The following is an 18,439-nucleotide window of genomic DNA, read 5'->3' as shown; positions in this document are numbered from 1 at the left end:
CATTTGCTTATGGGAAGGTTTTAAGTGCCCAAAAATTACATTTATTATCTGAACCCAATGGGCATCTAAGTGCATAAGTAAAGGTCAGAAATTATTAAATAAACCATTAGGTTCACATGCAATATCACACCAATTATGTGGGCAGGACAGTATGCTAGGCTTGAAGAAATTTTACTTTTATTGAAAATTGAGATAATTTTCTAGAATTCTAGGCTTTCAGACCATAGACTTGATTTAAAGAGTATTGTAACAACATGCATTTTGGAGCCAGTTGCCAAGTTCCGAAAATAATTCTGAAACAGTGAGGGGAAAAAAATGATAGATAGAAAGAAGAGGGATATAATCAGATCATATTTATTTGCAAAGACTGTGACAAAAGGACAGGACTAAAAATGTCTGTTGTAAATAGAATCAAACACAAAGAGTACAGCTCAAAAGCTCAGAAACAGTAATATTTCTGTCTCTGTAGCTGAGAGACATGACCAGAACTTCTGCACTTAGAAAACTGGCTCAAGGTCTCTATCAATATAAGGAGAGTAAATAATTTTCCCTCCAGAAATTAATTTCATGACCACGTAGAGAAATTACAGTATCATTTTCTGTGGAAAAGATTATTTTAAAACACTTCTCACATTTGTACACAATTAATTAAAAAATGTCTTTAACACATTTCTTAATAATTTAAAATAATTTTATTACTCTTACCTTCCACTGAAATATCCTGAATAGCAAAACGAAGGATGATAGTCCAGATCATACCCAGTGTCATTTTCACATTGCCATCCACGATTTCTAAGGTGAAAAATAGATATAGTAGTAGTATTTAATATGATTTTTCAATTCCATCTTATTTAATCACACATTTCTATAAACAATACATTGTAACTAGTAAATTAATTCTACTTTTACTATAATTTTATATTTACACAGAGTTCACCTGGGTTCATTTTTCAACAAACTCATGCTACTCTGTCAGTAGGACTGAAAGTTACTGAGGTCAAGGTAATTTCAGTCCTTCCATGCTGAAAGGTTTCTCTCAGAGTAGTTGTAACAGTTTCAAATCTTTACCTTTTAGGATGATGTTTTAGACAGAATATGAAGGGAAATAATAAAAGTTTGAACTGCATCAGTATTAACCATTTTCAAATACAACAAAACCAAAAAACACTGGGGTCTTACCCCAGTTTTTTAAGGAACTACAGGATATTAACAGTATTGGTTTTTAATAAAATGGTACACAGAATTTCCCCTATACTATTTAGATATGTTTGAGAATTTACCTCTAGTGCCAGCCCAGACAGGACACAAAAACCAGCTCAAGAGACCTGATGACACCTCCTGACACTGAGCTACACAGCTCCCTGCCAAGCTGCTCAGAAGCACAGCCACGAGGCTGGAATGCCTCACAGCTCTGAAGCATACATACATTTAAGTATCTTTAATATAAATGGGTTTGTTTTTTTTTTTTTTACCTCTGAGGTTTTAATTTGTCCCAAGACTGCTTGAGACTACTGATAACACAGGGAACATGGGAATCCCTGCCACAAGCCAGGTCAGAATCCAATGGTCCCACATTGTAATTAAGTGATACCACTGAAATTTCTCAACACCAAAATGTACTGCCAGATCACTTAAGTGTGATGGTAATGTTAAATTGTTCTCAGAAGTAAATCAAGATACTTAGAAAAATATAATGAAACCATAAGGAGGGTGCAGCATTGGGAAGGGAGGAGATGGGACTGCAGAGTGACTTTCCAGTCACCTCACACCAAAGGAGCAGTGCAGCAGGGAAGGCACCAGCTGCTCCCCTACTTAAAAGTCACCTCCAGCCTTTCTCAAAAAGTGAAGCAGCTGTGTCTGCCTGGGGCCCACTGGTGTTCTGGGCAAGGAGCAGGAGGAACTTGCAGCAGGAGGAATTTCCTCAATTTAACATCAAATGCCAATAGAGGTGCCAGCAGAAAATCCAGTCACTCTGCTACTTAAAATTGCCTGAATCCAGGGGCAACCTTTACAGAGCAAGAGCAGCTGCTGTCTCTGAGACTAGAGATACATGTTAAATTGCAGCAGGACGTGACACAAGCTGTCATTTGAACCTATGGAATTAACAAATGTAATAGGAAGTATGTAACCCATCACTACCCTCTACTTATTTTGTTAGTGTGATAATTCAAGTTTATATATAAATGGCTAATTTCTCCCTTTCCCCTTTGGATCCTGCACTAATTTTCCATCACTCTGCCTGCCTTCCATGCATCCTGCTTTATTGGCCCTGAAAGACCTCAAATCTCAAAACAAAACCCTTCAAGACAAAAAAAAGGCCAAATAGCAATTAGAGCATGTAGCTACTTCTTCTTCCCTCCCCCTGAGTGAAGTCAAGTCACTTCACTGTTTTGATCAGATGTCTGATATGTATATACAGTAACAACAAATTTCTTCAAATGTAAAATAAATTTATTTAAATACTCAGGAGGCATTGTTGATTCTCAGGCAATCGATTAATAGATTTGCATAATCACTACATCGCTGTTTTGATTTGCATATCCATATGTACACACATACAGAATGAAAGAGAGGGAACTTTCTGTGTTGTGCCTCAGGAGGATTTTCAAGTGATTTGCCAGCTTTAGTTTCTCACAAAACTGCTAGTATAAAACAACAACAACAACAAAAAAGACTCCTACATAAGAAAAGGAAGAAAAACAAAGTTGCTAAAATATTGAAAAGTAGCAGTACAAAATGGCATTGATTCATTCCTATAATTTTCCTCTACAGATCAGTAGAAGACTTCATTAATTTTTTCACACTGCCTGTTTGCTCTCGCTGGAATATATCTCCTACCCCTCACATACACAAAGCTACAGCTTTCAAGGGATGAAGGCAGAAGAGAAGAAAAAATGAAGCTGAAACAATAAAAACTTCTAGGGAAAAAGTAAAGCAAAGCAATTTCTCAAAGGTTTTAGTCCCATTTTTTTTATTCTGCTTTGGTTTTATGTATTTATTTTTTTATTCTAATCTTCTTGTAGCAGATTCATATATCATTTGGTCTTTAACATTTTTTTCATGTCCCAGAAAAGCAATGCAGAAGTATTGCCGAATTAACAGGATACTTGTCTTTTTGTGGTTCTCCATATCTAGTTGATTTCATTCAGGATGCAAGTACCTTCCAAATGGAGTTACTGCACTTTTTTAAAACTTAAGAGAAAACTTTTAAGTCCTGGACTATGAATGGCTCATAAGGACTACATTCACAGTTTTTAATTTTAGCTTCTTGATTCTGTAGTCTCATTTCATGACCATGAAATGAGAGATATTCTTTGACAAGACAGGTCAGAGAAGATAAATTTGGCTCCTGCTCACCATCACAATTAAAAGTGATCAGCTCTCTCCACTCCACAGACAGCCTAGAGAAGTTAGGCTCAGAACAATAATGATCACTTCAAAGAATATCCCTGGGCCTTAATTTTATTTCTCTACTGATGTCCCACAGGAATCAGTGTTTTGAGGCCCCATTTTAAATGCCAGTTGTTCCCCTTGGGCCTACGTGCTCTTCACCATTCAGTATGTCAGATAATGGAACATGATCCTCAGCAGATTTAGATACAAAACTTTCATGCTTTGGAAATTAAAAAGTATTCCAAGCATCCATGTAACTCAGAGAATGCCCAAACAGATGGGTGCAGGCAAGCCCACAAGCCCCATGCTCACCACAGGGGCAGGGAGTTAAGGGGTTGTAGACTTTGATAAGGAGACAAATTTAAGGAGACTGTTCTCCTCCCTTCTGGCATTCACTACTACATGACTGCCCGGTCAACACTGAAAAATGCAACAAAGGGAAAAAAAAAAGTGAAGTGTGTTTTAAAAACAGATCAGATTGCTGATCCAGTCTCCAGGAGAGCTAGAGCAACAGTTGTCAGCCCAAGTGAGAAGGCAGGGCTGTGAAGTGTGGGAGCAGGAATGCAGTTCCAGGGGGCACAGGGACTCTTTAGACACCCACTGGTGCCAGAGGTCCCACAGTGTGAAACCATACCCCGTCAGATGTGACACTGCTTTGCTGCATCAGCACAGCGCTGTGCTTTAGGCAACAAATTTAGTAGAGGGGATGCAGTAAAGTTAACAGGGCACTAAGCACGTCTGTGCCAGAGCTGGCTTTGTGCTCAGCCTGTTTAGAGTGGGAGGGAAGGCACGTGCATCTCTCTGCTCCTGCCCACATGGATGGAATCTAACGTGGGCATCAGGCCACGCTCACATAGTGTCATGTCTTACCATGACAGGTTCCTCTGCACCTAAGCCATCACAGTGGCTGGGAATTTTTTCCCTATGTTTCCATCTAAGAATCTAGGGGTTTTTTTAATGATAATTAATTTGGTTTTGCTTTTAATACATCCATTTTATTGATCGATAATTCCAGAAACAGGGAATAGCTAAAACCATCACCTTAATCTCTAATAAATACTGAATGCATAGATCGTAAACTTGCAGCAAGTTGCAGAAAAGCTGGAAGAGGTTACTGCCCTTTTTCCTGCCACCTTCCAAAGGGAATTACCATGGAGCACCTGAATCACAGAGCATTTGAACCCATGCCAGTTGCTGCAAAGGAGAACAGCAGGGTTATTTTAAATGTTTTTAGTGTCAGATCTGAGCTATTCCAGATGCTTTGCTTTCAGAAAATGCTCAAGTGCTGTTCCCCAGCCTGAATACCCTGGCAGTAGTGATCAGCAATAAACGGGGCAAAATAAGGGAGATGGGAGTGCAGAAGGCTGGCTTGCTCCTTTTAGAAGCAGATATGAGCTGATGTATCTTGTGCAAACAGTGATCAGCAAGAACAACTCTGTCCCACAAGATATTCCTTTTGCTATGCTCTGGTTTTGGTTAGGAAGCCTCAGAGTCTCCTGCCTGACATGACAGAAACTACCTTTCATTTGATCCATGCTCTGTAATCTCAGCATTTCTTCACCAGCTATCAAACAGGCATCTGTATTCTTAATTTTCATTTCCACACCTAAATTGTCTCTTCAGTACCCTCTGCTGTCCATTTAATGCCATGTCACTCTCAGAAGAGCCTTACTGCAAAGGTTTAAGTTTAGAAGCATATTTTTTATCCCACTTCATTTAACTGAGCAAAGGGCACAGGTGCCCAAGCAGTCTGTACAAGTGATGGAGGGAGCCACACCTCTGAAATGCAGTAGAGCTCTTCTGAGATCTGAGGTGCCTGTGGGAATTGCCCATTTCTCCCCATTGATGATATATTCCCCAAAAGAGGTCTCTGTTGTGTGCCTAAAGACAGGTGGTATGGATTTGGACTCAGGTGACTCATCCAGTTCAGTCTAGAATAAATAAAGAGTGAATTCAAACAAACTCTCTGTCCATGAAGCATATTTCTTGGGATTTTTGAGTTCTAGATCTAGAAACTGAACACATTTGGTGAACAACACTTGAGGAACCAAGTGAGCTAGGTCAAACCACAGTAAAACCAATGAATGCTGAAAGATCTCTTCATTATTTCTACAGACACCCTTATGCCACATAATGAAACTCCTCTTCATCCACAATTACAGTAAGCTCCCCAGGACCAAGGCTTGGAAGCCAGAATAAGGATACATATAAGCCTGTAGAAATCTGGAAACAGGAAGAAGAGGCTCATAAATCAATCTAAAAAGGCCTAGAAATGTCAGTAAAATACAGGAGTGCTTATCATCATCATAATGAGGTTACAGCCAAAATTTTGCTCTAAGGACATGTTAGAGTGAGGAGAAAAAGCATAGAAAGCACATCACTGAGGCTATGGAATCAAAAATAGTTGTATATCATGCTAGCCACATCATTCTTGGTATGCTAATGGCTATGGAAACCATTATGCAAATATCTTCATAGAGCAACAAGTTCTACACACACCTCTGTCATTTTTAAACAATTAATTGAATCTCCTAGGGAGGCATAGGTTCAGTTATAGTGAGAGGCTGTCTTCTTTAGATCAGTTTACATCTATCAGAATCTATCCAGCCAGCCACATGTTGGTACTTAGCTACCTGAATAGCAGAACAATAAAAAAGCAATTACATTAGTAAATAGCATCCCGCTCCACTTTCTTCATATGTTCAGTCTCTCCCCAGCTACCAGCTTCTTTTGGTCACTCCCTTAACTCTACATGTGAATTTTAGAAACACAGCTGCAGAAAATCTCATAATAAAGTGGGAGTATGTTCCAGCCACTCAGCAGTGATGTCAGCCTTTGTTTCATCTGAGTAATATCTCCTAAAGATGCCAGACCGTATAAAGCACACCCTAGAATCCAACCTGGCTTCTAAAGAGTTTCTTACTTTTAATAATCTATGGGAAAACCACAAGGATTCTGTAAGAAAAAAAAAATCATTATTTGAACACCTACTGAAACACAGACAATTCAATTTAACCTTAGAGACGAACTAAGCTTAGTGCTCATTTATAATCCTATCCCTCTCCAGCACTCCAAAAATTTCCACCTCTTGTCCTTTCACAGATACAATCCAGCAAACAACATTAAGGGATTTCCGAGACACCCATAACATAAGGTGGCCAAGAGTGTCCACCAGACTGCTCTGTAATGTGACCAAAGTGCACTGTCAGGATCTGTCACATACCTTCTGCACCAATTGACACAAGTTTCACTCCTTTGCTGGCGATGTAATCCAGAGCTTTGTTGACATTAGCAATTTTATGGAAGCGCATCTTCCCTCTGTCTGGTTTCGGTAGCCTTTCCCCTGCAGAAAAACAAATTTAATGTGATTATTCTTATATACACCTTGCTACAGACATAAAAGTGATTAGAAATCAAGAGTGGCTGTTCCCTAACACTACCTAAAAGTCAGCAATTATTTTAAGAGGTATTTTTCTGAAAAAATGCCAAAGAGGTTTGAATCAAACCCTGAAAAAAAATTCAAATATTGAAGTATCTGATTTTGATCTTTCTGATATAGTAGTAAAACCACAGGAAAATTTTTGTTTGTCCTAAACATCAGCAAGATACCTGTACTTCCTCCTACTTTACTTCTGGTTTATTGTTACTATCAGTTGCAGTAGCTGAATATTAAGAAGGCAGAATCAGAGCTCATTATCCTTCTCTGAGCAACTGTAAAGAGAGGCTGAATTCTATCCAGCAGTTCAGCCACAGCATTCTTGAACACCTGACCAAGAAGGATGGCTTTTAACAACCTCATCCAGCACAGCAGAGCAGCTCATTTCAGAGCATAGGGCTGATGTGTTTGAACAAACTAATCTTTTCAAATGATCACTAATAATAATAATTTCTAAAAAGATTCTCCATTTCACGAGGAATGAGCACTTGAAGAATTTCTCTCCACATTGGAATCTCCAGCGAAAATCTAAACTGTCTTGTGTATTTGTAGCTTGAGCTATTCTCTTCCCATTAAGGGGCATTCTTACCTTGGAGACTGACCCACTGAATAATGCATAACAAAAGGGAAATACTGAGTTTACATCAGTTAGCAAAAGTTCTTGGATGTTCAACTCTTTTGAAAAATGAGACCTTTTATTTCTGACTAAATATTGATCTAGGTGCGCTTTAGGCACTCACTTTTGAAAGCGTTGGTACATCAAATAAAGTCATTAAAAGCAAAGCAAGATGTTTATGCTTAATGCAGAATAAAATTAATTTGTAACCTATGTGTAAAAGTTTTAAGTGTTAGGGGCTAAGACAAAGTCCTCAATGTTTTTGGTTTGTTCAACAACACTGATGTCAATGATACCCTGATACACTGTGATCTCCTGGAACACAAGCACAAACCAGAAAATTTTGGGGACAAGCAAAAAGCTGAGCTTCTTCTCCCCTCCTTTTTGCTTTACAGTGTTTCATCTCCCACTCTTCAGTCTACTTAGTTCGTGTTCACTGTTTTGAATCGTTAACAATTTTTGTTACTTTAGGAGTGTTTCAGTTCATGTGCTGTAAATACACAGAAAACTTTACTTTAGCTAACCTGAGATAACTTCCAAGAGGAGCATCAGTTTGAGGCCATTTCTGAAGTCCTCCTCAATGTTCTCAATCTGTGTGCCTGCTTTCCTGAGGTGGGAGTTGCACCAGGCTGTAAACGTCTGTAAGAGCAATTAAAAAAATACTTATTAACAACTTATTAATACTTATTTCCAAACAACTGCTAAGCCATGCAAGTAAACACTGCATCTGAGATTTGGATGTCCAGCTCCCATTCACTCTACACATGTTGCCAAGTACAAAAGTCTTATCCCAGATGTTCATGAAGATGCAAAGAATTTCTTGAATAGAAGAAATTTTGTGCTAGATTCTGCTTGCAGATGCATCTCCAGGCAGACGTTCTACACAAAAAGGCAAAACTTGGACACAAATGCAGATACTTAAGTTTGCAGAGAAAAAATTATAAAAGCAACCATGAATATTTTTGTATCCATAGTGAATAGTCAAGTCTGCTTTTACATGCAGAGGTGAAAAGCAGAACTAATTCAATTGCAGAGGTCATTTACATGTTATCTTTTGTATGAATGAAGTCAAAACACAGGCTACTATAAAACTTAGTAATTAAATTAGTCTGGTTTTAAATATCCATTACTTCTCTCAGCTTTCTGACAAATTGTTCTTGCTTTTCAGTGTCTGTTAGGATACACAAGGCAAGCTTGTATTTACTAGGTATTTTAGCAGGTGTTTAACTTTAGTTACTCTTACTAAAAATTTGTAGCAAATTAGACTTCAGCTTCTTAAAATTGTCAGATATTTGAAATTCCCCTTCTTTTGCTACATCAAATTTCCAGTTTTAAAAACATTTAATTCAAATAATTTAAAATAAACAAGATATATCCCAGTTGTAAATAAGAAATTCCCTTTGGCCGTCTTTATTCTTGCCTGATTTCTTTAGACTATTTAATTTCTGGTCTCTCAGAAACAGAAGAAGAAAGGTCAGTAGATTAAGACAAAGATCTTCCCTGGAATTGAATTTTACAAATTCTATACAGATTTGATACTTTAATAAAATATGGACTGAACTTTGCCAAATGTTTAATCTTAAAAAAGCAACTTTTTATTAAAGAATAACATTGCGACTATTGTCGGGCATGACTCAGTTTATTGATGGGCAGTTTACTGGACTTTTTTCTCAATTCTCCTGCACTGACAAGGAACAGCTCCCTTTTATCATCTTCTCCTATCAAATTGAAAGGAAACAAGAGGTGTTGTGGAGATGGCAGAGCTGTACATTGAAATCTCTAATTCTAGATACCCAGAAAAAGGAGGAGAGAGAAGAAAATACTGGATGTGTTTCTGGGCAGAAGTCTGTGTTGACGTGCAGAGGATGAATTTTAGGTAGGAATGCAAGTTGTTCTGTGTGCACATAGGAATAAATAAGGTTGCAGCTGAAGCATATCTGCAAACACATATTAATAAAGGGATGTTAGCTCACATTCAGGAAGGCAGAATGTTCCTCATTTTAAGGTAAATAGCTTTACTGAGTTCATGAGAGCTCTGAGTTCTGAAACCAGAGCATACCAATCCTCACAGCGCAGATTGAAGGCACCTCCACCATCAGGGCACGACATGGAGTATTAGGATGGCATTTCATTTGGATTATTATAGGGTTAGGATACAGTTTACAAGACTAATTTGTCTGCCTCAAGCAGTATCTTGTTTTAGTGGTATGTATCTCAATAGGCTTAGCACCACATTAAGTCATTTGCACACATTCAAAATTATTACAAGCTTCTTGGAAGGAATAATACTATGGCAATGCAGAATAAAAGAAGCTGAAAGCACTCAAGGGTAAATGCACATGAACCTTGCATGGCAATCTGGCAATAAATATTAGAAAACTGAACCTTTAAATAAATGAGCCTTTCATGAATTAGGCTTAAGTGATGGATATATGCTTATTTGCAGATGCTATTGCAGTTCGTAGAACTGTTCCAAGCACATCATAATAGAGAGGAAGTTGGAGAAAAATCTCAGCCATTTCCATCTCTTCTTTTAGATATTTATGGTAAATGTTCACTTTGTACCACTGAAGTAAATGAGTTTTCCTCATTTTTCATTTAATTAACATTTTAGTGGCAACAACCCCATTGGTTGAGAAGTTTTAATATGCGACTCTCATGCCTACTGTGAGGAAGGCTACTTCTCAGTTGCTTAAGAAGAAAAGGATCTTGGTACTTCTTAGCTCAAATACATATATATATATATATATATATATATATATATATATATATATATAATCAACTTACTTGATGCTGTACTGATAGACACAAAACAAGTTTTATCCAAATATCACAAAGTTTTCAAATAATTTAAATAGTTTCTCTTGAAAATGGACATTTTTATGGCACTTGAATTTCCTGAGAGTCAAACAGTTTTCTCATCTCATTCTTTCTACGCAACCTATGTTGCTGTGATACACACAAGGAAAAGATGCTGCTACTGATGAATCAAACTGTTTTCAATAAACAGTTTGATGACAGAGTGGTTTTTATGATCTGCTTTTTTCTATATTTGTAGGTTATTTAAGATTCTTTCCAGTTGTACCACATTTGTAGCATTCTGAAGGATAAATTTGGAATTACCACAAGACCCACATCCATGAGATAAGAAGTTCTGCTGAAGCACTCTGCTGTGATTGGAGTCTTTATTTAGACTGTATCTAGATAGTTTTGACTGCCTTCTATAGAATTCTTTTATTTATTTTATTCTTTTATTTCTTCTTTTATTTAAACTACAGTTGCTCAGTTTTCTGTTTTACCAGTGCCCCAGGCCATGCATTAGTGCTGTCTGTTCCCTTCCGACAGCTGTCCTGTGCCTCTTAGAAATGACTGCTGGTGTGTGGCTTCTGAAGCCTGCTGCCTTCCAAAGTAGCTTCTTTCTCCCAGGACTAAACATGGTTATAGAAATGATACTTAGGGAAGTGGTAGCTTTGTTTCAGTGATGCAATTCATTAGTGACTGCATGAAAGCTACTGCACAACTTAACTTGCAAATTTTAACAGTTTCCTCAATCCACATTTTATTTAACACTCATCCGTCTATACTTATTTTGATAGCACTTGTTCTCACTGCTTTGGCTTTAACTAACAATTCTATTCATAGTTATTGAGAAACAATTCAAAGCACGTTCAAGTCCTGGAGATCAAGATACAGCCAGCATATAGTACCTTGGAAATTTGTAATCCATTGGGATTTAAAAGCTATTAAATGACTTAGACAAAGCAAATTCCTTTTTCTGCTGAGCTGTACAGAACATTTCAGAGTATCAGATTGCTCAGAGAAACAAAGCAGGACTTAAGGCAACAAGCTGAATACCAGGAAGAACACAAATAAATGTCTACAAAGCTAGACATTTCTTTTTAGGATTTATTTACCCTACATGGCTCTACAAAATGAACATATAAATAAATGAAATTTTCTCCTTTCCAAGTTTGTTATTACAAAAGAAAGTTTGCTAATGTTCTGAGAAGAGAGATCCAGAAAAGAGGATGCAAGGCATGAAGCCAAAGAACTTGCAGTCACACAGGTGAATGTTCTCTTAATGCACCATTAATTGTCTACTGCTGTCACAGGTCTATTTTGGAAACAGTAACTCCAGGAAAGAATGCAGTTTATGTTCTATGCCCACTTAGCTTCCTTGTGAAGACTGCCAAGAGCATATTCTCCACAATTCACAGATCTGTATGGCAAAGTGTATACCTATGGGGGAAAACACCCCTTACCTGGTAATTTACTCAGGCCATTTAATTTTACAAGTCTCTGACAAAAAAATTGCAACCCAGGGGCAGCAAAAGGAGATGTCCCTAACTAATTATCAATCAATAATTAATGCAAAAAAAAAAAAAAAAAAAGAATAGGGTATGACTAATTTGTACAAATATTTTTTATACAGACACAGTGAAAGACATGCTTTTCTGGGAAAAATGGTGCCTTTGAAATCTGAGTTGCCCTACAGCTCTGCAAAAGTCAATGTGTTCCTTTTTATGTGAGTGTAATGATAACTTGCTCTTGATAGTGGTTCAAAGCCAGAAAACAAGATACTGTAATAACAAGTGTGACATACTTACATGAAAATACGGATAAAGACAATTGAGAAAGCAACAGTCACCACACCCTCCAGTACTGGTGAGTCAAGACAACTTGCTCCACCTCTTGAAGACATAAAGTAAATTTCTAGTTTGGCACTGACAGCGAGTCCATAATGAATATCGCTAAAGCACCAACATAACCTGTGTGCACAGGGGATATGCTTGCACTCAGTACTGAAATTCAGAAGTGGTTCCAGCCTAATGAAGCACTGGGGACCTGCATCCTATTTAGTACATGTATCTCATATCAAGGTTAACTCTGCCTTTCACTCAGTCCAGCTCAAATCAATTTCTGTCTGCTATAGTATTTATAAGTGTTCAAAATTAGTATTTATTTCAAAAGCCATTTATCTGCTTGTCTCTACCCCTATCAGTAGCCCAAGAAAGGTTACTTGCTCAAAGGAGTAGTTTGGTTTTACTTGAATTGGAAATTTAATACTTGCTGTGCCTGCTAAGGAAAACAGAATTACAACTTGTTTTTCGTGGCCCTTAAATTCTAATAACTAGAGCAGGAGAACACACCTGTCTAAAATTAACTTCAAATACAAACATTCAACACATTTGTTTACATACATATTATCCTGAATTATTTCAGTCTGATAGAGTTGTTTCTTGAAACTGCTTTACAGCCCTTCTTCTAAGGGGCTCTTCCTCTCCCTTTGTGTTGGCTGAGGGTCTTCATTACTTCCAGGCTAAATGGGATGCAGTGATTCACTCTGCAATTATACAGAACATTACTGGGCTCTGAGTGCATGACAAGGGTGTTACAGAAGGAGCTCTGCCAGAACATTCCCAGTAGGCCAGACTGAGGTTTTCCCTTGAAGAATTTCCCATCTGACTGTTATCCATGGTTTAAAATATAAGTTGCGAACTTGCAATATGATCTCCTAGCTCCTGTGTCCACAGTATGTTCTGATGGCTGCACAATCAGGGGTTTTCTCTTGACTTAGGATACAGTCTGTGTTGGCCCTCATTCTCTTAGCTGTTTATTCTGTTCCCAAAAGAGGCTGAAAGGTGAAATGCAGCAAAAAATTGCACAATACTTTTAAACTAGCTTGATGCAAACCAGTAACTACATATGGTATCTTCATCTGTTCCTAGAACATCTACAGCACCTATACATGTATACATGCATGAGTATATTTTTATTAATTGAAAAGAAAGAAAATCTTATATTTTAGCTGTCAGCTTGAATTACTCTTAACTGTTCCCTTGCTCACTTTTCCCTTGCAGTGGAAACCCAAACACATTGGTATATGTTAGTGAAATAACCAGAATAACAGCAGAGCAGCAGAGGTGCTTCACCAGTACAACTGGATCACATCAGAACACCAGGAAGCAAACTGGGATTTTAACACCAAATGTACCAGAACATAGCAATAACTCAAGTGAAACAGAGGGAAAATATTGTGAAGGCTGGCATGAAGGTTAAGGCAGGGGAAATGTTTAGCATATTCCAAAATGTTATTAAAAGGAAACCCTCAAATCAGAGGCACTATGTCAAAGTCAATTCCTGGGAACACCAGAAAGGATAAGCACAGAACCATCTCACAATGGAAGTGAATAGAAGCTCCATCACAAGTACTCCAAATCCAAAGCTTAATCCCTTCCTTCTCCGGCACATCCATCCATATAGCTGCACAGATGGCGTCAGAGATGATATGCTGGCACATTCTGCACTGTTAGCAGATCTGCTCCACTAACTCAGGGAACTTCCTTCCACTCCTTTAGTTTTATCACTCACAGGAGAAGTAACCAAAGGGATGCATTCATCACATAGGACTTTGCACACGTCTTATTGGCACTCTGCATTTTGCTTGCATGGAAGAGCCTGGGGAGACCTCAGTCCTTGCAAAGCAGGTGGCCTAATCCCATGTGAGTCTAGGGTTTCCTGTAAAACATGCAACTCCCTCCAGTACTGAATGACTGCACGTCTGTTTTACAGTGCTCACTATAATCAAAAAAAACACCCAGAGCATGTAAATAGCCCTTGAAGAATAATTTGGCATGGTTGAACCCTGAGCAACATCAAGATTATTAAGCCTTTTGTTACAGAGTGACATTAGTTCTTTCTTTCAGAGGAGACAACAGAGAAAGTTTATGTTTTCCCAGTGGTCTAAACTGAAAAAAAAAAAAAAAAACCAACAAAAAAAAAAAAAAAAAAAAAAAAAAAAAAAAAAACCTCAGGTGATAGCAAGTTGCATGGAAAATTTAGTATGGGTCACTGCCTGCACTAACCTCACCTCAGCCTTCTTTTCTTAAGGAAAGAACAGGAAGGAAAGGAAGTGAGAGGTTTCACAAGGTCTTTGAGGAGGCTAAACCAGTTAAAATATTGCAAAGTTTTTTAGGAGCAGGCAGATATCTTTGTTCCAGCTACTGAGATAGCTGGAAAAAGCAGAGAAGTTTTAAGCACATAACCCCATCTTTATATGCAAGAGAGAAGCCTCAGGATTAAATGAAAATTTAGGCAAGTGTTCAGACAACTCAGAGCTTTGATGGACCATCAATACAATGATCCAACAGCTCCATTCCCTGAAGGAAGCCCATTCCTTTTTCAGTACTGTTGATGACACCCATTAAGAAAGCATCTGTCAAAATCCAACTATGTGACTTCACAAAATACATTTAAAATTATTCGGTCTATTCAAAATGTATTTTCAAACAAAAACTTTGACATTTCAGAAGTGAGAACATATGCAATATGAAAAATCCCATTTGAAACTAAAAGGTACTTAGTATCCATAGGAAAATGCTGGTCTAAATCTACTTTTAATTTTTGGAATTTCAAGCATCATGCAAATAAAAGATGCCTGCTTTGAAAAATAACACAGAAATAAAAGATGTCAGGATCCTATTAAAATCTTTAGTAAAAGCCGTGGTATAGTTTTATCTTGCATTATAAAAACAGTAAGATATTTTTACTCATTTTTATCTTTACAACAATTGCAAGCTACCCAATTTGTTACGGTGAAGGAATTAGAAAGAAAAAGGAACTGTCTGGGAAAAAAAAAAAAAAAACAAAACACTCCTGCTTGCTTCTGATATGTTCTCTGAATTCTGAATGTTTTTTAACACACTCCTATCATCCAAGCTGACCAGAACAGTCTGTGGCAATAAAAAAGGGAGCAACATAGTCTTACAAAAGGTCTGGCATATTTTGTTTACATGAAAGTGGGAAATTAGGTAGTAAGCACGAGCTTCTGCTAAATCCAATTTATATTAAATTAAACTTCCAAGGACAAGCAAGCAAAAAGTAACATTTTACTACAGTTCTAAGCCTGCATTTATGTACAGGCATATCCTCTGCTCATGACTTTATTGAGACTCTAGCCATTAATCCTAGTTGCTCTGGTTAAGCCAAAGTATTTTAAAGGTCCCTCACCCAGACTCTACAGAAGCAGATCTCTTTTATGTCTTGTACCTAAGTTGGTTGCAATAGCAGTCAGCTATTTATCAAAGGGGGAAACTAAACACAAAACCATAGTGGAAAAAAAGTGTTTAGCAAGACAGAGTATTTATTCATACTAATGGTGAGTAGTGGCTACTCTAAGTGGAAGGGCTTATTAAAAAGACTTCTGTAGGAATCTGCCCTGAAGCATTTCCTATACTACCCTGTACTTACTCATTTGGATAACGGAACAGGGTGCATGCTTATCACATTTGAGTAAGACAACAAAACAATGGGTCTGCAAGCATGTTTCATGTCAGAGCTACAATTCAAACTAATCTTAACAAATCAGTGAAATAAGTTGAAGAAAGCCAAATTCAGAGAAGCAAGAAATCTCGATTCTCCCAATCATACTTTCTATGATCTTCATGGAAGATTCATATCCTAACTGACATCTACACTGCAGCTGTGGAAAGGGAGAATATCAAGATGACAGGTTTTCATGCCAGATTGTGTCCTGCCAGATAAGTGACCCAAAGACTACAAAAAAAGAAGTCACTCAGCAGAAAACAACTCCCTTGTAGGAATCCAAACACTTGGCAAGCAAAAGGAAGCTGTAAATTGTTTCTGTCAGGGTGTTCTTTAAGTGGTGATCCCCATTTCCATCCTCTATTTTCATATGGCCCTCTAATTTCCCTTAGCAAAAAGAAATCTAATATTGGAGACCTGACAGTGATATTGGAGAAAAAGATGGCGAAGACAGAGAATGATAATGAAACACAGATGAAGAAAGAGAGGGTAGAGGGAGAGTCCAAGTCAATTCATGGGAAACTAAACAAACCAAAATAAAATAAAAGTGGATTTCATGTACCATAGGTACACACTTTTCCTGAGGTCTGTATTATCATCCTTGAGAAGAGACCCTGACACTCGTGGTTTTTTCCCCAGCTTTGCAACAGCCTTTAAGGCACTTAAGACAGGAATTTTAAAATTGTTTTCACTGTCTTAAATGCTGAGCAAATTATGACCCATGATTCATCACAAGGGACTATAATCATTTTCAAAATAATGGGAGCAAATGTCAGCCACAGCTGAGTGCTTTTCAGCATCCCACTTCTGTATTCAAGGATAATAATAAACCCTCCATATTCCAAAGCACTATTTTGTGGGGAAATTAACCATTGTTTTTGAGATGCTCAAATACAACCCTGAAAAAAGCCCAATAAAGAAAGAGTAGCAAGAGAGATTAGAAAGTTGACAAAACTATAAATGTCTTGTAAATATAGAACTGTGAAGAAATTATTCAAAACCAGAACCTACTCTGAACAGACAGAAAACAATGCGTTACAACTACCAACACCTTCAGTATCTGTTCACTGTCATCCAACGTTAATTCTGCATTTAAAAACCAAATCGAGCTTTTTAGTATAAACCAGTTACCTACTACTGTAAATCTAGTTACATGCTAGTTATTCTTCTCTCCTTGAACTCTTTAGTGAATGTGCCAGCCCCTCCAGTATGGAGAAAGAAGCAGCTCAGGGAACTGTTTAAGAATAGCAATGACTGTGAGTAACCCCACAGATGCAATCTGAGAAAGTATTTTCACATACAGAAATTTTTTTAGCTTTCACCTCTAGGATGAAAAGTCACTGTCCCTACCTCTCACTAATAAGGCCCTTTTTGGGCACCTCCAATGAAGCTGCCATTTCTGGTGGTTTAAGTGATGGGGACACCTGTCCCTCTAAGAGCTAAACTGAGCATACAACTCACCTCATAGATATTACCAAACAGACTGCATGTGTTAGCAACCTTGTCACTTACTCACCTGGCTTGGGTTCAAAACACTGACCTAAAAGTAAAAGGTTCCCATCAGCCACACACTCCCAACCAATAAATTAAAAAGTCCATCTTCAGCACAAGGTTATCTTTCATCATGAGCTGGGGTGTGGGAGCTATCAGAATATTCCACTCAGAAGGTTTTGCAATACTGAGACTTTTAATTAATAATGTCACCACCTTGCTAAGCAGTGCAAGTCAGCTTTCTCTTGGATGTGAATGACTATTTTTGCCGTACAGTTTGTTCATTCACATCATATGCATGAATTCCTGGAAAAAGATGGTCCTCAACAGCACCCAGGCAATACTCTATGAGAATCCTATGTCCAAATGCACAAGTGCAGCTGCATTACGTCAGCCCTGGATAATTCACAGTAGCCAGATGGAGTGATGGGGAGAAATCCCTTGCTGCTTATTATGATCTTACCTCTTCATTTTCCCTTCTACATCAGTACCAATATGCATGACATCATTTACAGTTACACAACAGTCTTTTGGTGACTCTGCTCTCTTTGCCTTTTATGTAAACCAACAAGTATATTAATACCTCATCATAACAGAATTAATACCTCTGGATTTTGGATTATAAACCATTATTTAATGCACATTCTCAATGTGGAAGATTAGCTTTAAAGAATGGTAAATAATGGTATAGTCTGTGAAGTAAACAAAGTTCTCAAATTACTGATAAATTTCCAAGTTATAATAGCCCCCATATTAAATTGCAATCTCCAATGAGACTGAAAAGACAGATTGTGAGTAATGACTGTTTGAGTACTTGCTCTTCCACAGCTTCCTGTATAACTTCCTTCAAATTATAAAACCTCTTTACATGTCCAAAACCTTTATCCCACATTAGAGGGGAAATATATTTACATTCCATGGACTGAGACCTCTAAATGCAAGATGAGACAGGCTCTGTTAATCTTTACAATGGAGTGTATTTCACAGTCTCATGTATATTTTGAAAACTTAAAATGCTGTAGAAAGTGAAAGAACTTCTATTTCATAATCCTCAAAAAACAAATATTTGTGAAAAATTTATCTGTGAATCAAGTATGTTCAGAAGACAGCTCTTAAATGGCTGTAAAGATTTAAAAACAAAACCAAACACAGACAAAAAAAAAAAAAGAATCAACGGA

General features: G+C 37.6%; 1 protein-coding gene across 1 annotated transcript in view; it reads right to left on the bottom strand.

Moving 5' to 3' along the window:
- Nucleotides 1-18,439, bottom strand: part of ACTN2 (actinin alpha 2) — a 66,933-nt gene that overhangs the window by 36,331 nt on the left and 12,163 nt on the right. The window contains exons 2-4 of the mRNA XM_021527082.2: nt 7,970-8,084; nt 6,617-6,736; nt 706-792 (exon numbers count right to left, since the gene is read on the bottom strand). Coding sequence (XP_021382757.1) covers nt 706-792; nt 6,617-6,736; nt 7,970-8,084 — 322 coding nt within the window. The remainder of the gene's footprint in view (nt 1-705; nt 793-6,616; nt 6,737-7,969; nt 8,085-18,439) is intronic.

The sequence above is a fragment of the Lonchura striata genome, chromosome 3 (genome assembly GCF_046129695.1).
Source record: "Lonchura striata isolate bLonStr1 chromosome 3, bLonStr1.mat, whole genome shotgun sequence".
In the NCBI taxonomy this organism is placed as follows: domain Eukaryota; kingdom Metazoa; phylum Chordata; class Aves; order Passeriformes; family Estrildidae; genus Lonchura; species Lonchura striata.
The sequence above is the reverse complement of the archived record's forward strand: the minus strand, read 5'-3'. Positions and strand labels throughout refer to the sequence as shown.